The 26,707-nt window shown below is 40.5% G+C and overlaps 1 protein-coding gene across 1 annotated transcript in view; it reads left to right on the forward strand.

Annotated features, from left to right (window-relative positions):
* Window positions 1-26,707, forward strand: part of LOC108791868 (neural cell adhesion molecule L1-like protein) — a 132,403-nt gene that overhangs the window by 91,223 nt on the left and 14,473 nt on the right. Inside the window, exons 10-21 of the mRNA XM_018562471.1 lie at window positions 2,260-2,403; window positions 4,766-4,877; window positions 6,505-6,671; window positions 6,764-6,920; window positions 9,687-9,811; window positions 12,618-12,719; window positions 13,852-14,049; window positions 15,300-15,370; window positions 16,068-16,290; window positions 17,950-18,065; window positions 21,195-21,399; window positions 23,688-23,810. Of these exons, the coding sequence (XP_018417973.1) occupies window positions 2,260-2,403; window positions 4,766-4,877; window positions 6,505-6,671; window positions 6,764-6,920; window positions 9,687-9,811; window positions 12,618-12,719; window positions 13,852-14,049; window positions 15,300-15,370; window positions 16,068-16,290; window positions 17,950-18,065; window positions 21,195-21,399; window positions 23,688-23,810 (1,743 nt within the window). The remainder of the gene's footprint in view (window positions 1-2,259; window positions 2,404-4,765; window positions 4,878-6,504; window positions 6,672-6,763; window positions 6,921-9,686; window positions 9,812-12,617; window positions 12,720-13,851; window positions 14,050-15,299; window positions 15,371-16,067; window positions 16,291-17,949; window positions 18,066-21,194; window positions 21,400-23,687; window positions 23,811-26,707) is intronic.

Here is a 26,707-nt window from a genome sequence, read left to right on the forward strand (position 1 = left end):
TCCGATCCTCCGGCGCTGACTTGCGGAACGGACGGGGGAGGGGGCGGGTACAGCTGGCTCTGCCTCTAGACAGGCAGAGCCAGCTGTCACTCACACAGCTGGGCGGATCCAGACATAGTTGTTGGGATCCGCTTCAGCTGCGGCGTCTCAGTATACCGCGAGCTGTAGCTCGCGGTATACTGAGCTTAGGGTGACGGAAGGTCGCTAGTTTGTGTCCTCCCGTTACCCTAATGAGAACTATGGCGAAAAGCCCTAACCCCATAGTTCTCCTTTAAACCTTAGTTAGCCATTATCAGACCTAATTAACTTCTTCCTACCTTTAGCAATTTTTTTTCTGATGATTTTCATTACTATTTTTTTAACCAATAATATTAAAACGTTTTTTTATTTTTTTAGTGTCACATTTAAGAAAATGGAAAAAAAAATAACTTAATTCATTTCCAAATAGCTTTGCAATACTACCAGAATCATAATGTGAGTGTTATTATTAATGGGGCAAATTATAGAATAAAATATATACTTTTTATCTACAGTAACACTAGTTATTTTAAAACACACTTGTCAAAGTAGGAAAAAATCTTTCATTTTGTTTTTTGTTTAATTTAACGTTTTTAGACATTATCACCACAGGAAAGCCTTGTTTGTCCTAAAAAACATGTTTTTTTTTTAATTTTCTAAATTAGGTTATTACACCTGTTAAAAATCTTACCCGAGTTTTTCTAATGAAAATGGATTCTCAAATGAATGTAAAGATGTATAATATTAATATACCGCAGAAAAATTTGGAGCCTCTTTCAAATCCAATTCTTAAAGGAGAACTATGGGGTATACCTTTTTTTGCATTTAGTTTCCTTATGATACAGGAGTACATTTTGCATTGTACTCCTGTAATCAAAAATGGACCATAAGCTTACAACTCAGTGTAATATACTGTGGGCGGGGCTAAGTGCTGTAATTAGAAGAGATCCCAACAATATTGTCGGGATCCTCCTCTGCCATGGAGTGACAGCAGCTTGTAGGAGCTGCTGCATGTTCATGATAACCTGTGCAGACGCTCAGGGAACATCCTATCAGAGTTTATTCATGTCAGGTCACAGGTCTACAAACACTAGCACATCCATCCTGCAGTTTATCTTTCGTCCCCCCCTCCTCTCTCCTCTCCACACTGCTGTCTCCAGACAATACACATACCACATCGGCACCAAGACTGTCAGTTCGGCTCCCCCTTCTCCCCTCTGCTGTCTTGGGACATACACAAGAAGAAGAGATAAAGACACCAGAGTGAAGAAGAGGGGGGCAAGGACGAAGCTGAACTGAGGGTCTTAGTGCGATGTGTTATGTGTATTGCCTGGAGACTGCAGTGTGGAGGAGAGAGGGGAGGGGGGGAACGAAAGACAAACTGCAGGATGGATGTGCAAGTGTTAATTCCAATAGGATGTGCCCTGAGTGTCTGCACAGGTTCTCAATATTATCTTTTTAATATTGTGGGGATCCTCCTCTCCAATTGGGTGACAGCAGCTTGTAGGAGCTGATGCACATTCATGAGAATCTCCTGCAGTTTATCTTTCATCCCCCCTCTCCTCTCCACACTGCTGTTTCCAGACAATACACATACCACATCGGCACCAAGACTGTCAGTTCGGCTCCCCCTCGCCCTCCTCCCCTCTGCTGTCTTGGGACATGCACAAGAAGAAGAAGAGATAAAGACACCAGAGTGAAGAAGAGGGGGGCAAGGACGAAGCTGAACTGAGGGTCTTAGTGCCGATGTGTTATGTGTATTGTCTGGAGACAGCAGTGTGGAGGAGAGAGGGGAGGGGGGAACGAAAGACAAACTGCAGGAGAGATGTGCAAGTGTTAACTCCAATAGGATGTGCCCTGAGTGTCTACAAAGGTTCTCAATATTATCTTTTTAATATTGTGGGGATCCTCCTCTCCAATTGGGTGACAGCAGCTTGTAGGAGCTGATGCACATTCATGAGAACCTGTGCAGGGCACATCCTATTGGAGTTAACACTTGCACAGAAGCATGTGGTCAGCGGCACCTTCTTTTTGGACACATGTAATGTTACTTCTTCCAAAGCTCTATCCCTTATGCTTCCGTGATAAAACTACTGAATTTATAAGTTGTTTCTTATAAATATATTTTTAGTTCTGATCTGCAATAGTTATAGATTAGTAATTAGCATTGACAATGCGTGAACAAGGGCCGTCTTGATGGAGTTAATTTTGTAATTTGTTTATATATGTTTTTACATTAAGATGGGGCACTTCCTGATAACCATCAAATGATGGGAGGTCTGCTGTTCATTCATTCCCTTCAAGTGTCAGACAGTGCTGTGTACCAGTGTGAAGCATCGAACAAACATGGAACCATTATTTCCACTGCAAATATTGATGTTCTAGGTAAGTCATGGGTTATTATATCATGTCTGTGAATTATGAGTGGTTCCAGAGCAGTGCAAGTAACAAGCGTAGTATTTTTGGATCATATGGTTAACATACTGTATATTCAGTTAATAACTGTGAGGATCTGTTTACACCTATGCATTGCTTGTAGAAAACGTTTTCATTATTGAAGCCAATCTTCCCTAAGAGACACGTGGGGGCTGCCAATGCCAATCTCCTTCTGGAAATGCTAGTTGTCTGACTAGTACAACTGGGTTCACTAAGGTTTTTGTCACTGACCTGGAAAAAGTATGTTTATCTGTGAAGTCAGAGTAAAGTCAGGCAATCTTTTTGGTATACTTGTTCCAGGTAAGGGACACAAATTATTAAATTGTAGCACTCACCCCCGAAGGAGACGCTGTATGCCCGGTTCATCTCTAGCCTGTCCAGGGTATGATCTTCAGCTGCCCACCCATTAGCATTAACCGCCCATCTTCTAGTGCCCACAGTAGCTGATGTCAACTCCAGTAGTATAATGCAGAATAACTTTTATTGAACATCTTTACTGGGGAGAGAGTGTATTGGGATTCTAAGCTTTCAGGGTGAAACAGACATGAGCTCCAGACTCACCAGGCCTGGTTGGTATATCAGTATAAATCCACTTGGGAGGCAGCGGATGGCAACTGAACTAGCAGATGAGCAAGGATGAATATAGAGCCTCAACAGAAAAGACACCGGCCATGCTCATGAAGTCCTTAGGTTCCAGGAAACTTCAAGAGCCATCATTGGTCCTGGGTCTCTTCCTCTAGAAGCAACACAGGCCTCCTCCATGTTGGAGGCCTCAGGGAAACATTTCCCTCACACCAGCCTATGCCCACCCCCAGGCCTTAGGCCAAGCCCGGGGGGGGCAAGCTGAACAGCACCCAGCCCTAATCCATGGCTGGTCCCTGCTAGTCTGAGCACATGGCAAATCCCTCCGGTTAATGTACCCTATCCCAGCATGCACCACTGGTTGAGAGAAACCCAGTAATTGGTTGCTGTACTGTACATACACTACAGTGCCTCTCATTGGCTGTCCCACAATATGGCACACTCCACCTAGGGGGGTACAGGCAATGCCAGACACCTGGAATTAACCAGACAACTGCCACTATAATCCAGCCAGGCTGACTACTGCCCTGGCTATCACTAAATGTCCAGTAACTACATCACAGAAAGTGATGGTGGCTACAAAAGCAAGATGTTAAACATGTAAACCAGGCTTTTGCAGAATAAGAAATTGCAATGGCAGCCTTCATGTATCTTCCAGGAAAGGTTTGCTTTCAGGGACCTGTTCACATCTTTGTGCTGCAGTGTGATATTAAAGCAGACCTCGCACTCCATGCAATCACCGCTTAATTATTGAAGCCCCCCTCCCCATCTTAAAACGCTGCCCAAAAAAATCTGTGGGAAAAAAAAGTTAGGCAGAATATTTTCTGAAAATCTGATGTCTATGAGATAATAAATACCCTCCTTATCACTAACAGCTTGACACATGAGGCCTCATTAATTTATACTTTGTTAACAAAATGTTTGTTTACATTTTATAAAAGGTATTTAAAGGATAACTATTGTATATTTTTTAATAATTCTTCTCTGATTTCTTCCCCCACTTCCCCACCCAGTATTCCCCTAAAAGTCCTATACTCATGTCCCAGCTAGGAATGAATGGGTTTTTTAACACATGTGCAGAAAGTTAGAGAGACTGGCTGGGACAGTTGGCAGAGGCAGCTATGCAGCTCCTTGTCTGGAAAGAGTGTGGACAAGTGAGTATAAGACTTGGGAAAGTTTTACCTTCACTTTCCTGTTACAGCAGTTGTGCAAGGTTTCTAAAATGACTGTGCAGTCTAATAGAAACCACACTTAGGCCTATTGTACTGAGTAATCAGCACCTGTCAGTGCCGCTTGTCACCACCGCCGGTCCCCAAAGCGATCCTCCGTCCCAAACGTCCTGGTTGCAGGGGAGGAGAATGAGGGCAGAGGAGCCATAGGTTCTTTCTGCCATCAATCAACCCGTTGCGCAGAGAGGAGCGGCGTGGCCTGCTACAGGGCTTTGTGTGTCTATGGACGCACACAGCCACTTGCGGGCAAGGCCAGGAGTGTGCACGCACAGATGCCTCCACAACACCTGCTTAGCAGATAGCGGCAGTTGTGCAGGGGGCGGGGGGAAGAGCTATGCGGAGACCCACTAGAGTACAAAGAATTGAACATTTTTCATTAAAGTAACAAAAGAGTTTTTAAAGTATGGGCCTTCTATTTATAAAAAAATAAATAAAAAAAATTAAGCTTTTATATCACTTTTCGGTTTATGGTGATAATTGTCTCACTTTTCTCCCAACAGACATTGTGCCATTGATTTTAACTCCTGAGGGCAGAACATATGAAGCTGTGTGGGGAAATAATATTTTATTACTGTGTGAGAATTTTGCATATCCGTTTGCTGAAGTTACCTGGTAAGTGGTTGTTCAATTCTTTACTTAACCTGTGCTAATGATGGAGGACAGCTAAATGCAACCACTGTAGGCCCCTTGTTGTCTCTTATATATAGAAATCCTGGTTTGAAAAGCTAGCAACCAATCCACAGCTAGCAACTAAACACTAATGCACCCTGGAAATTTCAATGTGACCAGTGAGAGAGGAAGCAGTGAGAGAGGAAAAACACAATACAGAATTTGAGTGTATTCCCAATACACCTGTGTGAAGCTGCTTTAAGGCCGGTTTCTCTAGATTGTAGAGAACTCTGAGTAAGGAAATCAGAGTGGGCATTCTGGTTTTAACACATCTTAGCAGTACTTGCTGAATAAAACAAGTAGAGAACTGATTGCTTTTACTTGTTGTTTGGATTTTCCCTTTAACAGACTAAGGGCCCAGTCACACCATATCCAGTACGTTCCTGTGCGGTCCGAGCCCGGAACGCACTGGAACTCATAGATCAGGCAATTTATCTAATTTTGGATAGAGTAGGAAAGAGTTACTAAATTTATGTCAGGCCTTTACCTTTTTCTGTAACCCAGTGGTGAGAAATTCCCTTTCCTTCGTGTCCCCAGTGATTTCCATACAAGAAATGGGGAAAATACTTGTGACTGTGTTAGGATAGCAAATATAAAAAACACATATTAATATAGTTTTCTATTCAGTAATACATAGCTCAAATGGAAGCAGTCTAGGTAACTAAATTTGACCTACTGCCAGGTACTTACACTGTTTGTATCTAAACTATGTATTGTTGAATACACATGGGTGCATGGAGCCCAAGGAGCCAATTAGTCTATGTGCTGACAAGAAGCATATCTTCTGCTTCTTTTTTCACTGTCCAATCAGAGGTTGGGGTGGGTCCAGGGCTCGAATGAAGTTGGTTGTATGATGCTGGCCATTAGAATGAGGATATCTAGCAGCAAAAAAGTACTGCAGGGGAAAGCTGCGTATTGAAGGTGAACATTGCAGCAAAAACTGGAATTTGTTCTTTTATCTTTTAATGGTCTATTTGATTTTATCTTGCTAGAGTTCAGCTTTAAAGCATTGTCAGAATTCTTACTCTTCCCATGTGTTTTTGTCCCCATTGTAGATATATTCTTTCACTTCTTGTCCTGACAAGATGTGAGGAATAATCTCTCCAATAGGGACAAAACATGACAAGGGCTCTAACCCTTTCCCACTCTATCCAAAATGAAATAAAAGTTTGGGCTGGAGTAGGACCGTTAATCCCATTCTTCCATTTAGAAGTTAATATTGGTATAGGTCAGCTAAACACAACTTAATATATGCAATTAACACTTGCAATAAACATTCACTGTACTGATTAACTTGCAAATGACACCATGTTAAACATGTTCCTGATCAAGTATTGTGATTTTTTAATGTGATGGTAAATCTCTGTAGAAATTGAAAAATCTTATTTCTACACTAGCAGTACATCTAAACATTTACTGTATAAGGTAGTAAAGCAGCTGTGTCCCCAACAGTACATTATCTTAGGAATGACAGGTCTCATTGCTCATCATTCATGGTGGAGATCTGTTCATCTTCAGCAGTCATAGATAACTGTATGACAAAACATACACTTTTCTCTTTGTAAACCAGGTACCATGGAAAAAGAATAGTGCATCCTGTAAGGGGCCGCTACACAATAGATGAACGTGGGACCCTTCATATTCTGAAAGCGGAAGCACAAGATGCTGGCTCATATATTTGTGAAGTGTCAAACTCGAAAGGAAATGCCTCAATCTTGGCCAATGTGGTACTTCGAGGTACTGCTGAACTGTTTCTAAGATTATATTCTTTGCTATTACCACATCATATTGTACATTACACTAAATACCTGTATGTGTTTTACTCTCAGAACCTACAAGAGGATATGTGTCTCCTGAGCATCCCTGGGTTAAGAGAGAACATAGTGTAACCTTGACCTGTCATATTCATTGTGATCCCCACCTACTTCCTTCTCAGACAATTACATGGCAAAAGGACGGGCAGGAAATAAGAGTGATCGACAAAAGGTATTACCTTCTCATCAGTCACATTTAGCTTCACAATATTTGCCAATTCTCTTGCTTGGTGTTTTCCAGACTTGCCCCACCATCACAACCAATGCATTCTCAAAATACCAATTGCTATTTAATATGACTATATTTCTCATACCAGACTATACCATCTGTGACGTAATGTTGTGCAGAAGGATCAAATGAGCAAACGTGTTCTCTTAATTTTACAATGTGATGGTATCTTATGTATTTTATTGACAATAGAGTGACCATATTCCCCTATAAAATGGTTCTAGGTCCTACTAATGATCATCTGCAGTGGGACAAGTGCCACCAGCAGTACAAATTCCACAGTTTGTTAACGCTGCTCTAGTGAAGATATTGTTGCTGCTTCACCATGTTTTTTCCCTTTGTGAACTCATGTACAATAGTATGGTTTATGAAAAGCAGCATACAGTTATCGTCAGCATTCAAAAATCCTCTTCAGGCTCCATTCAAATATTGCGTTTGCTGTTCCCGCAAGGTTTTTCTGTGCGGAAGACTGTGCGGGACGAAAACGCTAACATTTTTAATCCACATGGATGCCGCTCATTTGCAGCTACGTATTTAATAGCCGTGAACATGCGGAATCTGCAATATCATCGTGCTTGTACTATTTAGAGGGCCCCCGCAATAGTCTGAACAATGCACATTAAAGTGTTTAGATCGGCTTCACGCGTATCCGTACAGCTGAATACGCGCAGCCACTCCAGTGTGAATGTAGCCTACAAAGGAGAAGTATTGGGAGAGTAAAATGTACTCTTCCCAATGCTTAGAGTTGGCATGTGACCCTGCAGATGTCACACGCCGGCTCTATAGATCGTGAACTTACAGGGTTATTCACAAAAGGGTGACGAGTCTGGAGAAGGCAGGAGAAGGAACGATCTAGGACAACAAAGCTGATTTGGTAAAATTCTCCAATTCAGCTCACTTTCCAGTTCAGTTATGTTGTCCTAGATTGTTCACTTCTCCTGCCTTCTCCAAACTCTTCACCCTTTTGTGAATAACCCTGTTAGTATTCATGTAACTGCTGTTTGCTCAGCCCTTGGTGGTGACTGACAGTCACTGCTCCCCACAGGGATTCCCCCTCTGTGCCTTCATACAGACAGGAAAGGGGGCGAGCACAGTTGGCACTAGAAATGTAGAGCCAGCTGTTAATCAGGCGGCTGCATTCTGTGCTGGTCCCCACAGCCTCTTCTCCCCCGGGCTCTGGCCATCTAGAAACCCATGACATTATCACGTCTATTGACTTGCACTGGATGTGAGGATGCCGAGGGACATTCCACCGAGGGGGAGAAAGGTGAGTGGTCACTGACATGGGATCGAGGGTCAGGAGAGTTTTTTTATTTTAAACCCTAGACCAAAATGAGCACTTAACTCTTGCAGTGTGGTGGTAGCCGCACTACAAAAGTTAATTATTATTCTGCCCAGAGTTCTTCTAAAAATTATGTTGAAAGCAAAAGGTTTTTTAGTGCAATTTGCAGATTTCCCCTCATTTCCTGTCCCAGAGACACAACAGAGAATCTCTCTAAAGTGAGAGACTATGCAATTTTAGACAGCCAATTATTGGAAGATTTCCCCTCATTTCCTGATCCAGTGACAATTATATAACTATAACTATGATTCTTCCATCACCTTCAGGTGGTCACCAGTACAAATAGAAGGTGAATCTCCCCAGCACGGACACAGACAGCAATAAAAAATGGAAAGGTGTTCCAGGTGCGTACTGAGGCAGGGTGTCACCCGGTCTCTAGTCCGGGTAACCCCCCGCCATGTCGTCATTGCGCGTGGCGTCACCACGTGCATGCGTGATAACGACCATCTGATTGACATCTTGGTGATGGACGCCGGCAGAGAGAGGAGGGGATGTTCACCCGGCAGGATGAGGCATGCCGCCAGGTCCCCTCCTCTCTCCTGACACTGTCGGGCTCTCGGTCCATGACCGAGTGCCTGACTTTTTAGAGAGGGGTGACACCAAAATGACTGTCAGTCATTTTGGTGTCACCCCTGCAATGGTGACACCTGGGTGCGGGCCGCACTCCCCTTGTGATGCCACTGAGTTGTTCCAATCCTTTCCTACTCTATCCAAAACAAAAAAACATTCACTTTACCTTCATCCATTTATCCATCTTAACCTATAACATTAAACATAGATCTTTGAACATTACATTCATTTCAATCATTAACTTTGCCAACCCACAAAGAGAGAAAAAAAAGGGGGAGTGAAAAGGAGGGGGAATATATGTGATTGTTTTAGAATGTGAGGTCATCCCTTCGCTTTGGATTCTACTTTAGTGTTCTATTTATCTTTATTTATATTCCCATTATATCCAATCCTGGACTTTTTTGCTTCTGAAAGATCAATTCTGATTACTTCTCATGGGTTACTGCTGACCGTACTATTCTGACTATACCTTTTAATAGGAAATAATACAGATTTTTTTAGCAAAGAAGTACAATACTGAATTATAGAAAATGAATCATGAATCATGAAAGCTGGCATAAACATTCAGGTATTATACATAATCAGAATCTTACAGTTAGATGAGCAAAATTATTAAATTATGTAATAGCAATGTAATATACAATATAAATCATATTACAGTATGTCATTTGAATTAATGTCATCGTGTGAACTAAGCCCAAATGTGTTATAATGTACTGCTTTCCATTGCCATTAATTTTTTGGGCACTTTTATGTGTTTTCTCTTTACTATACATTTTCTTACTTCCCTTCTGCAGAATCCATGTGAAATCAAACATTCTGACAATCTACAATGTAGGTTGGGATGATGCAGGCACATATTATTGCATTGTAAGCACATTGCTGGATTCCATGACAGCAGAAGCTCATGTGACTGTACGAGGTATGTACTGTTTCTCCATTATGACCCATGCAATGCAGTGTCTGTTATTGTGTATCATCTTCATATACAGTGCTTTAAAAATCATCTGCATGATTTTTATTAATTGTTATGGTAATAAGTCTACAGTAGCATGTCGGTGAACACCATGGAAGGAACCTTCAGCATTCACCCTATTGTTGGTGTACTGGACCATGGAAGGAACTGGTTCAGTACCTGGGTGTTCTGAGAATGCGTGGCGAATCACGCGTTTGCGGTGCCATTTATTTCTAATGGCACCCCAAACGCGGCCATTGGGGTCATACGGTAAAGGAGTGCACAAACACGCATTAACGCGTGTTCCCGCGATGTCCTGGGAACGTGCAGATGTGCACCAGGATTCAGTGTTCTCCCTATTGTTGGTTTACTGGACCATGGAAGGAACCTTCAGCTTTCTCCCTATTGGTGGTTTACTGCATAAATTGCATCCACCTAAAGGCACATACACTCTGATTCCTCATGGATTTAGGTTCTGTATGTCCTTACCTGTACCATCTAGTAAAGTCTGAAGTATCCACCAAATACCATAGCTTACTATAAAATGGAAGAGATTTTTTGTTGACCAAGATGTTACTAGATTAAGATTTTGTTAATAGAGTATAAAGAGGTAATATGTTGGATTCCTGATTCTGTGCCTCCCAAAGGGATGTTCTATCCAAAATATTTCTGTGCTGCACATATAGAGCGCTTAAACATAGTTAGGGGAAAGTCCATTATCACTGATTGAATGACTGGCAGCCATAACTCTAAGATCTTGTTATCAGCTCCATCGAATGTAGAGGGCAGAGACATAACCCTAGTTACATAACCCTAGCTAATGAAAAGTAATTAAACAAATCTTACCTTTAAAGGGTTAATGGCTTTAAGGCCTATAACAGGGGTTTTGTTATTAGAAATAATTTTTGTTTCGTTCCGAATTGAAATTGAGACAAAATGCCTTCAAATTCGGACGTTCACATGCACCCGAATTAGAATTTATCTGAATTGCAGATGCATTCGAATTTCCAAACTTTATTGCATTCGAATTTCCAAACTTAAATGCATTTGAATTTCTGAATGGCATCAATAATGAACTCCAATGTATCCAAATTTTTTGATAACGAAAATTTGGATGTGCTTGAATGTCATTTGGAATTAACTGTGTTTGTTAAAGTGAAAATTAAGAAAAAAACTGTGTGGGGTACCCCCCAAAACCCTATGAGACCCTTTAGGTCTTTAAGAAAGGGGGACCCACCTGTTCGCAGACCCCCACAACCACCAGACCAGGGTTGTGGGGAAGAGGCCCCTTTCCTCATCAACATGAGGGCATGTGCCCTGGTATGGTGCGGTTTCCTACTCAGCCAGGCTACTGCTAGGATCAAGGGTCTGGTAAGGGATTTTGAGGGGACCCCACGCATTTGTTTTTATGGTATGGGGTTGCCCCTAAAATTGGGTCTGGTAGGAATTGGGGGGTGTTGCATGCTCTTTTTGTTTTTTGGCATGGGGTCCCCATAAAAAAAATCAATCCAAAATGAAACATTTTTTTGAGCCTTGACATGTTCTATTTGTTATACCTTTATTTTTGCATTAGCTCTAAAAAAAATGCTTAATTTACAAAAATATATACCAAAACCAGTTAACCTCCCTGGCGGTATTCCCGAGTGTAGCTCAGGTTTACTTTTCCATACCATAAGCGGTAACGCCGAGCTACACTAGGGAATGCCGCATAGCATTTACTTACCTTGTCCCTCGAGCCGTGCTGTGTTATCTCCGGCCGAAGCCGGCATCCGTCTTCTGGGTTCCATCCCTTGCGAGCGTCCGCGTCGCAGGGGGGCGGAACCGGCTGGATATTTAAAAAAAACTAAAAAAATTCAAAAAAAATAGAATGAAAAATGACACGAAAAAAATCATACCTCCAGGGAGGTTAAGCTAACTTGTGATCCACCTGCAGCTGATCTTTGCCAATTACTGACTTACTTTGTGTTCTGCACCGAGTCTCTGCGTGAAGGTGGCCATCTTGGTAGAGGCAGGGTTTTACTTCCTCATGTCAGAGCCTTCAGCAAGGAGAACAGTAGTGTAATGATGTAATGATGACTGCAAAAATTATAGTAAAAAGATTCTGATTCCTTATAATAATTTTTCTTTAGAGGTAATTTTTGGCCTCTGTATTACCTATACATGGAGCAGCTTCCTCTGTTGTTATCCCCTAGATACACCTCTCAATGTTGGTCTGAGTAAGGATCTTTTACCATTTGAATTGTTACCTAATGAATGACCAGTAGGAAAACAGACAAGTATGAAAAAAATATATAAATATGTAATATGTAAAGCATTTTTTAGATGATAAAAACACATAAATTATAGCTTCTGCAGTTAATAAAGTGTTATGTTACTACTTCTGCAATATATTTAATAATATAATCTCTGCAGCACTCCTAGTGAACTACTTATGTTACAAAGTTCAGCAAACCCTATACAAAATGAATAATCTACAAAAATGTGCCATGAAGTGTTATTGTGCACAGTAATAAGAACTCAGCCTTTCCTCCCTATACACAAAGTGCTATGATATAAAGTGCTAGCATGCTCTTTTCTTCACTTGTTCACACATGCTTCCAAATAAATATATTATTAAAAAAATACAGTAATGTATTAAGTATATTACTCATGTGAAATCATATTAATGAATAATAATAAAAATAATTTAGAGATAACCACACAATATACATATTCTGTATATACACTAATTGTTATCTTTATCAGTAAATTGATTTGAAATGTTTTATTTCAGACGTTCCAATGCCTCCTGAAGATCTTCGCCTTTTGGAAAAGCATGAACGTAGTGTTTTATTGTCATGGACAGCGGGTGACAGTCACAATAGTCCCATCACAGGTATGTCATTTTATCTTAATGGCTGAATGGGACAGAAAATTAAAAAAAACTATACATGCTAAATTTACATAAATATTTTATTTTACAATAATAATTGAAAATATGTCATTGTATTTTCTCTTTATACAGTATGTAGCAATTTTAGACCTCCTAAAGAGAGCATGGTCAAGCACCAGTTCACTAACTGAATATAGTAACATATTTATGTCTATACCCATGGCTAAATTACCATTAAATTAGCTAATAAACTCCCCCTGAGTGAAGCCATCTTGCACTATTCTCTACAGCAGTCAAGGTAAACTTTCTTGTTATGGGGGACTCAGGTGAGTCTAAAGAGTTGCACATAATATTCAGTACATGTAATGTTACAGAAAGCTGTCAGAATGCAGACATGCTATAAGTGTTGTTTGAGACTAGGACAATGCTTCAGGAGAGAGTCTGGGTATACACACAAATATTTTCTTTGTTCAACCTCCATCAACGCATCAAAGCATTGATCAAGAAATCTCCCACTACTTTTGTTGTATTCCTGAAAACCCGAACAGCTGATTGGCAACAAGAACTGTTCAGCCGAGAATTTTCCAACCTGCTCCTTCGATCTGCTGATCGAGGGTTGCCGGTCGGAAGGGTGCCGACAGCAACACCCACTGTGCGAATTTTGACCGGTTCATCAGCAACCAGCTGAAATTCGTACAGTGTATACCCAACTTTAGAATGGAGACACAACACATAAAACTGCTAGTACATCCTCTTTAGAAATGAATGCTTCCAGATCTGTGCTCCCTACAGACCCTGTGAAAGAAATTAACAAACCGTGTAACTACTGGAAGCAGGTGTAAGAGATATGGTCAAAATCGATCATCAATTTGACACCATTAACTATTGGAACATTGAACAAAATTCTACTCCTCTATGACCAGCTTTGGTGAGTCATTAAATTGGAACTACCATGCACCTATAAAGATTTGGTACACCTAATATGCATATGCTTGTTGTGGGTCACTGGCTCACCAGGTAGTATAGAAAGACCCAACGTTATCAAAAACAACATAACAGCTGCCATAATCCTGAGAGGTCCATTTTTGACATCATAGAAACTTGTAACTGATACCTATGATCTTTCTTATCACAGAGTTCATCATCCAGTCAGTAAAGAATATGGAAGAGGCTGGACAATGGGGGGATGAAACCACTGTCCTTGGAAATGTCACTGCAGTCCAGTTATATCTCAGTCCTTATTTTAATTACCAGTTTCGTGTGATTGCTGTAAATGATATTGGAAAAAGCCCTCCAAGTGTTGCATCTGAGATTTACAGCACACCGCCAGCAGGTAAACTTTTCAAATTGCAATTCCCAATAAGTACAAATGGATTTTTGCATTTTCTCCTTCCTCATCTTTCTGTCTGGAAGTAGGAAAAAGTGCATGCCTGCTGATAAAGATGGCAGCGGAAGGATACAACAGCCATGTGGTCTTCATGTAAATGATCCTTGCACAAGTATACATTAGGATACCAGTGTTTATGCCATGTGCAGACCCAACCACCCATATTCCAGCCTTACGTCTGCAGTGCATAGTGGTCATTTTAGAAAACCCATCCCAGGCTAATCATATTTTGCATAGCATTGGTTTGCTGGAACATGTCTTAAAACAAGGAGGGACAGCCAATAGGCAACAATGAGAACTTCTGAGGTCAAGTCTCTGACTGCACACTTCCAAATGTCCAACTTCTCAAAGAGTTCCAAAAAGAAAGGTGTTGACCATGTGTGCACTGAGTCAGTCCATTGGGCAGAGTCTCAAGTTTAAGAGCGGCAAAAGTCTCTAAGCCTCTTGTTCTCAGGTAGATATCTGTCTGTCTATGGTTAACTTAAGGGGACTCTATCCCTGTGCACTTTCAGGGCAAAGTAACAGAGTCTCCTACTAGTCCACCAACTACCCACCTATACTCACCTATGCCTCTCTCCCCCGCTGTTCTCTTGCTCTTTTAGGGCTACTTAAAATACATAGTGCTTCTAGGTATGGGTAAGCATGTGATCTACTCCCATGATGCAGTGCTTGGGACTGGTGATTGGCTGCACTGTCACATGAGGAGGAGGATAACCTTATCAATGCCATGTAAGCTCTGACACTATCCAACACAGTGTTTGACTACCATAGGAGTGAGGGAGTGTGGCAGAGGTGAATCTAGGTGGGCCTGTAACTTTATCCTGAATGGGCAAAGAGTCCCTTCAAGGCTAAGTGAGCATCTCCCAGCAGTCATCAAATACTGACGCTAAGCACATTCATTGATACAACTACAAGGGGATATTTAGAAATCTATATGTTTATTACAGTACTTAAAATATGAACCTGTAAATAAAGACATGGGAAAGTTATGTCAAAATTACTTTCAGATAAATACTGGAAAAACAATTCATACAAAATATGAAAATACAGATATGATGGTAAACAACTAACTTATCAAACAGCAACTTTAGAGCATGTTTATCTAATAGCAGTTAGTTATATATACTTCATATTATAGTTCTCGGCATTATAATCAAAATGTTTTAAGCAGTGCTTTTGATTTGTTTATGTTACAGCCCCTGACAAGAATCCACATATGGTGTACTTTACAGCTAATAGTCCTGATGAACTGACTGTGAGGTGGGAGGTAAGACCTCAATGTGAAGTGGGGCCGACCCGTAACATAATAGAACAAACTTGTATAAAAAGATATATTCTGCATTGTCGCTCAACATATTTATGCCTTTCCAGAACCCCAGGCAAATAACTAAATACACAGACAAAATACATATAAGGGAGCTGTTTACATGCCAAAGGATTTGTATTTCTGTCTATTCAGTCATGAGATGTATACAGCTCTGCCACATAGCACAGCCCTGTCTAGCAGGGCATAAGACCTGATGTTTTACTGCTGCAATTAAGAAATGCTTGCAGGTCTTGTCCCTTCCCCAGCCTGTGACTGGACAGTGAAAAGAGAAGCGCAAGACTGATGAGCTCATCTCTCTGCCACTTGTTTGTCTCCTTCTATCAGCATGCTCCTTGCACTGCAGCATAACTAATGTAATTAGCTCCTTTCCCTCCCCCAGTCTGAATGCTGTGCTACAGAGGATTTAAGAGGCTGATACTGAGTCAAATTCAGGTATCTATTTTGCTTACAATAAAAAAAAATACATTTAATTATGTATAAATGATTACTGAGCTGCATTAGCTTGTGTCTTTTACTGCTCCTTGGAGTTCAACTTTAATGTTTTTTTTTGCTACTGTGATGTCCACTGTTTGCTCTGACATGTGGCCTACCATTTATCTGAAGCTCTGAAGCATGATATTCTTATTGGTTGTTTCAGCCCCTGAATTCCGATGAACATAATGGACCTGGACTGGAGTACCAAGTTAGTTGGCGTCTGAAGGGAGTGGAGACGGAATGGCATCACAAAAGAGTGAAGCATCCCCTATTCATTATACAGAACACACCAGCATTTGTTCCATATCAGATATATGTCCTAGTTGTCAATGATATTGGGAGTGGCCCTGAACCTGAAATTCATACCATGTATTCAGGGGAGGACAGTAAGTATCAATCAATAAACTTATAGACTAAAAAAAGACAGTTTTCTAAATGATACTAGATAATGCGGTTACCATAGCAACATTTCCAGTTTTATCACTTGGCACAATTCTTATAATAACCATGGGGCTTCTTTTAGTCATAGACTCTGTTGTATTAGCTGTGGCCACTATTTTAGACCCTTCAACTCATTGATGCCAATAGTCATACAGCAAGCTAACAGTCCCTCCAATGTCTTCACTCTTGTGATAATTCACCAAAGTAGAGTCAATGGCAGTGTAGGCTGTAGATGATATTGTATGCAGTGTAGGTAGGAATTGAAGTCCCTGGCAGCACAGGAAGCAGCATCATAGTGGGTGAAAGAGCCTATCTGTAAGTAATATTGAATGCAGGAGTAAAAGGAAACCTGTACCAGGGAAGTATGGAGGCTGGCACATTGCTGATATACCAGCCCGGGCTGTCATGCTGATAGAATGGCTTCAGAATTTACTTAGTCACTGTCCTGAAACAAGTAAGCAGATTAGGAGCTCTGACTTCACTCTTACCTTCCATATCTACATGCTTGTCCCAGATCAGTTTCTCAAAGAGAAAGCAAGGACAGCCAAGCAACTAGCATTTTCAGAAGTATGCCAGCATTTGTACAGATATCCTTTAAAGAAGAACTCCAGAGAAAAATATTATAAACCCTTTTAGTGGTGCTACCGCCACACTGCAAAGGGTTAACTGCTTGTTTTCATCTAAGGACTAAAATTTATATACACCCAAAGCTTGGAGCCGCACGGCTGTAACAGCGCTCCCCCCAGCCCCTCTTTCCTTCTACTCTGCAGCTATGGTATATCCCTAGACATACTCACTTACAATACACAGTGTATTGCACATGATGACCCAAGGATCCATAGACAGCTGCAGCGGAGAAAGAGAGACACTGGAAGGAGCGGTCTGACAGCAAGCTAGCTCTGAGTATAACATTGTTATTTTCCTCCAAGCAGTTCATTCTTGCAGTTCTACTTTAACAGAGTTGCAAATTTAAAATATATGTAAAGCCAAAACCTATTTTGAAGTTATTGATAGAGTTGGGAGGAGTTAGAAATTCGGCTTAGTTATCATTTCTGTCTGTGCTCCCCCTGGGGAGATTGACTCTCACTACTGGTCCTCATAACCATTGTCTTCAGTATAGAAAGTGATAGGAAATTAAAGAGATCTCCTCCTACTTCCTGTTGTGTCCCTGAGACATTAATTGAAGGGACATCTTCCTGATATAGAAAAACTGATAGGATTCTTAACCATTTCCTACTGTATCCTAAACTACAAAAGTTGCAGCATTAGATGCACTTCAGTGCTGCCTCATTCAGTTTAATCGGTTATATTCAAATGCTTTGGTTGAGAGTTCAGATTTACTTATTTAGCTTTATAATAGGCAAAAGGAATGTATATGTATTTTTCTTTTAAACATCCAAGTAGAAAGAAATGCTGAGGTCAATCACTGCTACAGTAGTAATTAGATGTTGAATATTGTTGTATTGTGTAATCACTCCGGATGGTATCTAAAACTGCTTACCACATGTACATAGTACTGTCTGGTGTAGTTCTAACACAGTATATACATTATAAAGTGTCATTAATAATAAAGTGTCTATTGTGTTCATTTTATATCCACATAGATCCTGATGCAGCTCCATCTAATGTGTCAGTGAGCATAGTGAATCAGTCCATAGCTAATGTCACCTGGATGGAAATCTCCCAGGACAGAATACGAGGACATCTGGCAGGTTACAAGGTAATAGAGGGAACAGAGTACATGCAGCAAGTGGGGTCACATCACCTTTAGAATATTGTAAATAAAGATCTATTCATTGTGTAAAAAAAAAAAATCTTATACCGGCAAGTTTTATGTTACTGTGCTCTTGTTGTTCTTAGATACATCCCGTGGAAATATTACTGTAAATATGAAATATGTACATTTGTAGTTTATTATGGCAGGGAGTATGAATCAACTTAATTGTACATTTCTCCAGCAAAGCTACTCTTTTCTTGTATATTTCAAAACCAGTTCAGCCTGGTTACTGCATACTGGGACATTCTATCTTATGCTTTATCAGCACCCTGATGTTTTGTTTATAAGCTTTGCTTTTTCGAACAACCTTCATGAAAAAGTTCAAAAGTGTGCCCTGTCAGTTAGGTCCGGAGCAAAAAGACAAAATAATAAGCGCATGGCCTGCTTGACAGGGTGGACATGGGAGACATGGGGGCAAAAGGGTTAAGGCTCCATTCACATATAACGTTTGCGATTCCCGTGCAGTTTTGCACGCTGAAATCTTTCACCCGCACAGATTCTGCTCGTTTGCGGCCGAATGTGTGCGGACAACCGCTCCTGTGTGAATGGATCCTTAAGGTTGTTTTAAAAATAAATAACTTACCTTATTGGTTGAGGAGTGGTTCCTAGGTGGGGTTTTAAGGGTGTGTGGGTGGGGTATGAAAAGACAGTTATGCTGGTTTGAGTGTTTGAGGGGCCCATCCCTGGTATGAAGCCCTCGCTTTCTTAGTGGTCAACTGGAGTGCAACTGAAGTGGAGCTACAGTTATTTAATGGGGTTGGTCTCTGCAGCAATTTGTAAGTTGTGCCCAAGGCGGGTGTTGCGGCTGGGGGCCTAATTAGTTAATGCGACCCACAAAGACTGTGGAGAGTTGAAGGTGGTGCCAGGGCTGTAGCTACCATGGGGTGAGTGAGGCACTAGCCTCAGGCGCAGCTGAGAGGGGGCATAGCCAGGGCCAGCCTGGCTGCGCCCCCTCGCCCCTGTTGCCATGGCGACCACAGGGCGCCATTGGCAACATGGGCGCCAGACGTCCAACACAGCTTCTCCTCGCATTCCCCGCTGCATGGGCAGAGGACTCTGTGTCCTCAATCTCTTTTTCTATTTAAAAAGGGAAATGTCCGAGGTCTGTTTAGACCCCTGACATTTCCTCAAAGCCCCCAGAAGCCGCCCCCCCCTCCCCCCATCACACACACACACACACTATTAGCCATGTGCAAAGACTAAATGAACAGAAACTAAAAATGTTTTCATTAGTTTCATCAAACAAAACAAATTTTATGCTATTTGGTGCCGCCATCCTGGAGGCGGGGCGCATGATGTCACATGACGCCGTGCGTGCGTGGCATAGGGTGACATATCACGTCTGTTGGGGGGCACAATTTTCTGTTCTTGCCTCGGGCGCGGAGCTAGCTACGGCTCTGGGTGGTGCCTTCATAGAGCTGCAACCTTATATGCTTTGTATACTTTTAGTTTGTATTTATCTTTGTACTTTTGTAACTAAGGGGCAGCTACGGCCATTTAACTCCAATCTTGATCTATCTGGTTATTTTGGGATTAAATATTTGAAAGTGTAGGGGGAGGGGGTAGGCGTAGCAGGTCCTAAGTAAGGTGGACCCGGGACATATAGCCTACCCTCATCATGCAGTTCAATAGGGTCTGATTTACCAAAGCGTGCACCTGTATACACATTTGTATTCAGAATAAATGTATATGTCAAGCCAAAAAACCTTTACTAGTTTTGGACAGAGTGAGGGAGGATAAGAAAATAAAGATTTGCCCTGACTTTCTGTCCTGCTGACAACAGTTTTCCTATACAGAAAAAAAGGGGAAATCTGAAACAGGGACACAGACAGAAATAAAAATCTGACAAGGGTTTTAGTCTTCCTCTGTTCTAATAAAAAAAAAGCATTTTTATTTCTGTCTGTGTTGCTGTTGGAGAGCAAAAACCTGACAAGGTTCTAACATCCCCATTGTATCTAAAAATTAAAAATAAAGTTTTGTTTGGATAAACATTTTAGGTAACCAGAAAGCCAAACTCTGGAGAAAAAGGATAATTTATATTTAACACTGGATGTGCAAATTATCTTATAATGTATTTTATATGTGGAGGACTGCTGCAAAGTATAAAAATCTTACCTTGCAGCATGCTGGATAATGCCTACACACAGTGGCGTAACTAGAACCTTCAGGGCCCCGGTGCAAGAAACCATGAAGGGCCCCCCCCCCTAACCGCAATGGCACCGCATGGTTAACAGGAAGGCTGCCGAGGTCCCCAGCAAGCGTGGGACCTCAGGCAGCCGCTTGTTTAAAATGTTAGTGCGTTGTGTTCTGTCGAGAACGCCGACCCGGTATCTGCGCTTACGACACAGACGGGATTAACGAGGAAACCGGCATTTATTTACAAAGTATTCGTCTATAATGGTTAATTGTGACCATTAAAAATATACCGTCCATGAAAGTAAATGAAGGATGGAATATTATTAACGGTCACAATTAACGATTTTAATGAAATACTTAACATAATGCTGATCTTCTGGGTGCTGCGGGGAGTGAGAGATTTGACTCAAGCAGTAAAGTGCTCCATTCACATCCCTTCCCTTACTTGCTACTTGCCCATTCACAAAATGCCTTGCATATTTCTCAAATAATACAATGGCGGTGGTTGTGACATTACCTCTCCTTCTCCAATCACAGCACGCCTTGTAATCTTTGCGAAAAATACCAGGCATTTTGTAAATGGTGAAGTTGCTATTAGGGAAAGGAATGCGTATGGAGCACTGCACTGCTCAAGTCACATCCCTTACTTCTGACAGTGTTATGTGCAGGAGCCATCATGCTACAAGGTTAGATTTGTATTCATTGCATCAGCCGTCCACACATAATACCCTGAGGTGTGTAAATCATCCATTTTTACTGGAGCTGGCTTTAGGTAACTAATGTAAGACTATATAGCATCACTCATACAGCGTGTATTTTGCTTACTATATAAACAGCAAGCAACTGTCTGCTTCCAGTGAGGTTCGGCAATGTTGTCTTTGGTATTATTGTTTGAAACAAAGCATTCTAAGTATTTTATTATTTGTTTTTGTGTAGATCATTTATTGGAGAGTGAGAGGCCGCCAGGATGGAAAAACGCACCATGGCCAGCGCCACATTCTATCATTTCCTGGCAGGAGGAACTGGGCTATAGTTCCAAAACTTCACCCGTTCAGTGAATATCAGTTGTGTGTAGCAGCTTATAATACAAAGGGAGATGGGCCAGAGAGTTCCACAGTAACATTTCATACACCAGAAGGAGGTAAGCCTAAAAAGTTTAACCAGTGGCAGTTTATGGATCTCCAGCAAGGACCTTATTTTTTTAGTTTTGTAGAGAGGTGGAAGTGAGGAAACATTACAACCACTGTCAGGTGAGGTATAATCCCACTGTTGACAGCTGCCACGAGAACATTAGGTGAGAGTAGATATCCCAGGGGAATTAACCCACTTTGGGGAGGTTTCCTCTCTTCCCATTATCGGGACAGGAACTGAGAGAACATCTCCCAAATTGTTACACTGTCATGTATATTTTCTCTTTTGCAGTCAAATTTGAAAAAAAGCCACTATATCTTCGTTATGTGTTCCTGTTCACGCAGCATATCCAAAAAAATTGTTTTTAAATATTTATTTTAGAGGATTCTTTGGTGAAGGCGTTTGTGCAGATTCCAGGCTACTCCGAGCAGCATAAAAGTGAAAGTACAATGCTTCTTTGTCAGGACAGACAGTGTTCAAATTGTAGTGTTCAAATTTAGTTTACAGCTGATAATAACATCAGACAGGGTAATTAGAGTAAACATAACTTCTCACAGCCCCCTCCTTAACATTACATAGGGGGGAGCTAGGTAGAATTTTAAGTAAGTAAAAAGCAATTAAAAATGTAAGCGCCATGTTTTGTTTTTTGTTTTTTTATTTATACAATGTGAATGGGAACATGTAACAAATATAAAGTAGGTGTCATCCTAATTTGCTGCCAAACTAGAAATACACTTTAAAGTGAATGCAAACCCTAACAAGGGTGTTTCTCTTATCTTCTCCCTTTTGGCCTGTTTAATATACCATTGGAAGTGTTTTTGTTTTATCTGTTTAATATGTGTAAAGTAAAAACTGTTGATCTTGTCAGAAATTCAGAAGTGTCCTTTGTTCTTTGCATACTTTCTGTGTTATCTCAAACAGCCCTCCTAGTTCTTATGTTGGACTACAGAATGATTAGTATTTCTGTTGTAGATATCAGAGAGTGAGAGTGGTCGAATAGTTCATCAAAAGACACTGACAAGGCTAACATCACTTACCACAAGAATGCTGTGTTTGTCAGTCCAGTTCAGGTTATAGGAGTGTATCTCAGGCAGAGCAATACTTCTTTTTCTGTAATTGCAAGTTCTTTAAAAGGATAAGGCACCATTTTTTTGTTCATTTTATTTGGCCTTGACATATATGCTTTAGAAACCTGACAGCATCTAACCATTTCTCTCGATATGCAAAGCAAGCAATACGTTCAACTTTGAAATGTAAATATAGCCAAAACAGCTCTGTTATTAGAGCAGAGAACCGGGATGAGCTCATGTTCGGTCCGAACTTGAGTTCATCTGAACCCTGGAGTAAGCTGTTAGTGCCGGCCCAATCAGCTGCATCCACAGTATTTCCTACCCTGCATCTACAGGAAACGGGAAGGGAAGATATGCTGGAGACATCATTGACCTTATGAGGTCAATTACATTGACCTAACACAGTCATGTGGCCATACATGGTAATTTTTTCAAAGTTCCATCATTTTTCAAAGTTCCATCATTTCCATCAAAAGGGGAAACAACAGAACTTTAGTACTTCATGCGCAAAAGACAAAGCTTCCTGTACTTACAATTGGTAAGTAATAGATTTGGCAAAGATACAAACTTGAGTACAAATGGTGCTTGTTAATGAAAACATTTGTCATAGTTGTGCTGCACCCAGCAACCAAATTCTATCATATCAAACTAGCAAACATTTAACTGATTGAACGTCACTCATCTCTTATATTAAACTTTTATCTATAGAAATATATTTTGTAATTAAACAGAATATCCTTGAAAAAGACACCTAACACGTTTCTAAAGCTTGCATCTTTAAATCTTGAAATAGCTCACAAAGAGTATAACTTAAAGTGTATCTAAACTGACAAATAAAAATGTTATATATTACCGGTATATTGCAGTTTACCAATCCTTATTGTGGTGGCTGCTTTTGTTTTTTTATTTTATTTAGGGTGGCTCCACTCTATGGATCAATGGAGCCACCTTCGGACAGCAGCACTGTCAACCTGGGGAGAGGGTAGTGTTAAATGCACTAGCAAATGCAAATGGCCTGGACTAACAAATTAAAACCAAAGTGCAGCAAAATGTTTAAGCAATTACAGCAACAGGTTTGTTTTTTTTTATCTCTGGTGTGCTGGTGACATTCTTTGAACACCACTGACAAATAGACCCCTTAAATTGCAAGCTTTCTGCTCGCAAGAAGACTTACTGAAAAATATAACTGTTAGTTGTGGTAATATGCAAATCTTCTATTTTTTTCTAGTTCCTGAACAGCCGCAGTTTCTTCAAATTGTAAGTTCTGATATGGAATCCTTTATACTAACCTGGGAAGCACCGAAAAGGACAAATGGCATTCTGACTGGCTACGTCTTGTACTACCAGATGAGTATGTTCTTAAACAAAATTACTGGGGTTCAGTTTAAAGCCTGCAGCAAATGAAATATAGGACTGATGCCCATGTTACTTTTTAAATAAAGTAAGAAATGTACTTATGAAACCTTGAGTAAAGGTGGAGCTGCCGCACATGCTTACCATCAGCTATGTTTCACCTTTGAAATGAAACAATTATTTGATCGGTTGCTATGGACAACAGTTCTGCTTTTATTCCATTTTTCATTCGTAGGCCCATTGTATACGTTTTATATAAAATATAGTAAACAGGATAGATAGACAATATCTACCAGCAACCAATCAGAGATTCTTTTTATTTGCCTGGCAGCAGTAAATCAGTAAATACTGGTATCTTGTTGCAATCATTTAACACACTTTATTGCTCTTAGTAAATACTAGTTAAAGTAGTATTAAACTCTCAAACTATTTTTCAATAATGAATTCAGACCAAACAAATATACAATGCTCAGCAAAGGATTTCTTTACATTTTGGCCTAAGCACTGTTGCCCCATGTTAACCACTTGCTGACCAGATGTTTACACCCCCTTCCTGGCCAGGCCATTTTTCAGTATTCAGCTCTGCTGTACTTTGACTGACATTTATTCCGTCATGCAACGCTGTACTGAAATGAATTTTATACCATTTTTTGGGGACATATAGAGCTTTCTTTTGGTGTTATATAATCCCCACTGGGGTTTTTATTTTTTACCATTAGGAAAAATTAATGAAAATTTTGAAAAAAATAGACACCAAATAGACACCAAATATGTCAAGCCTTAAAATTGCAGCACCGGCAAAATCGCAAAAAAACTACCATACCCAAAATTGACCATGGGCGACACTTTGAAAGCTTTTACCGTTCATCAGTTTAGTGTTATCAGTGATTGATGGCTCTAGAATTATTGCTCGCACTGCGACGTTTGCGGTGATATGTAACATGTGTGGCGTAATGGGCGCAGTCGTCGCTTTTGCACGTATGCCATCCGACGCATGTTTGCATGTGTGTATGTATGGGTCGGGGCTTTTTTAAAAAAATGGTGTTTTTCTAAATTATTTTTCATGTGTGACTTACATTTTTTTCTTGCAACTTACATTTTTGTTTCCTATTTTTTTCACAACTTTATTGCTATTTATTGCTAGGGGGGCTAAGAAACACCCCTATGTGATAGCAAAGAGATGTGACAGGTCCTCTTTATGGAGACATCAGGGGTCTCCAAGACCCCTAATGTCACCTAGGGACCCCCAAAGAAGCTGATGAAGCAGAGATCTGCTTCATCAGCTTCTCTCCAGCTTCTGAAGCTGGAGTGACACAAGAATGCGAGAATGGCTTCCCACGCGCGAGTATGCGTGGCTGGCGGGACGTTTAAATACGCCCGCTCAGATCTAGGAAGATAGGCGGTTAAAGATGGCCCTGAGGAGCAACATCCTTTGTAACTGATTTCATCAACATTTGAAATAGATTAAAAACCTTTTGACATAAAATATAACTTTAAACAGACCCTCAGTGATACAAAATGCAGCCAAGTGTGTGTCTATGTATGCACACAGCTACACATAGGTCCCAGCCAAGAACGTGCACACAGGTGTGCAGCCAGCTAGCTAAATGAGACACCTGCAAACAAGCAGGGGTGACAGTGGTTTGGGGAAAGGCTGAAGGAGGAGGGACAAAAAAATATTTTTAATAAGAAGAATAGTCAGGTGATATATGCCTTTGAATGTCAGGTGATATATACTTCCTTTTCTTAAAACAGAAAAAAAAAAGTTTTAAGTCACTTTAATCATTTATTACAGAATTTGCATGTCGTTAATTTAGCCATGCTTGATCTATAATGGTTGACTGGTGAGGAATTGCTTTGGGCAATTTGCACATAGTTACATAGTTTATTCATTTGTGTCTCTATGAAAGTATAAGTGAAGTATGCTGAAATAAGTTGGGCTTTGAGAAAGCAAAGCTGGCCATAAATCTTTAGTTTTCTCTTGTTCACTCAAATCAATTGACTCCTCCATCCATGCTAAACAGCATGGGTAAAGGAATCTCCCCTGCCAGCTATTGTATTCAGAAGCCAGCAGGACTTGCTGCCACTAAACATCAAGTGCCTGCATCTCATTGGCTGCAGGCATTGTGTGGCTAACAATTTTTTTCTCGGCTCCTTTGGCCAACGCCTGTTGAAAAATCTGTTTTTGTCAAGCTGGGTGTTGCCAAGAGGGCCACCCGCAACTCGAATTCCACTGATTCAGCAAGAAATTGAAGTTGTATATGACCAGGTTAAGTCAGATGTGTCCTCTATAGTAGTTGAGTCAAGCTATTTCTTTTTTTTTTATTATTCTTTAAAGTGTATTTCCACTTTCGCAGTCAAATTTAAGAAAATTCCTCTATATGTTCGTTATGTGTTCCTGTTCACACAACATACTGAAACATAATTTTAAAAAAAATTCTTACCTTTTAGATATTTTGTTTAATCAGGCAAGATGGCTGATTCCAGGTCTTTCTTAGCCCTTTCACAGTGGTCTGTGACTTGGCAGAAATTTGAGGATTGTGTTTATCTGTTTAACTTCATTAACATACAATGGACAAGCCACCTCAGACGCCTCACAGCCTCTCCTAACATTTCAAAGAAATGGAAGCAAGAAGACATTTTAACATTTAAAACCATAACCCAAGTCAAGTAAAAGCAATTTAAACTTCAAGTAACATTTATTTTTTTTATCTTGTGCTGTGAATGGGATCATGTAACAAATATAAAATAGGTGTTATGGTTGTGAAAGTGGAAATACACTTTAAGCTACTTATATTGTAAACCTACTATATGTTTTATTGCTGTTTTATTGCTGAGTTTACATTTGAGAGAACCCATTTCACATCCTGTCTCAGTTTATGCAGAAATTCAGAT

This window comes from Nanorana parkeri, unplaced genomic scaffold, assembly GCF_000935625.1.
Source record: "Nanorana parkeri isolate BGI_ZX_2015 unplaced genomic scaffold, ASM93562v1 scaffold579, whole genome shotgun sequence".
Classification (NCBI taxonomy): Eukaryota; Metazoa; Chordata; class Amphibia; order Anura; family Dicroglossidae; genus Nanorana; species Nanorana parkeri.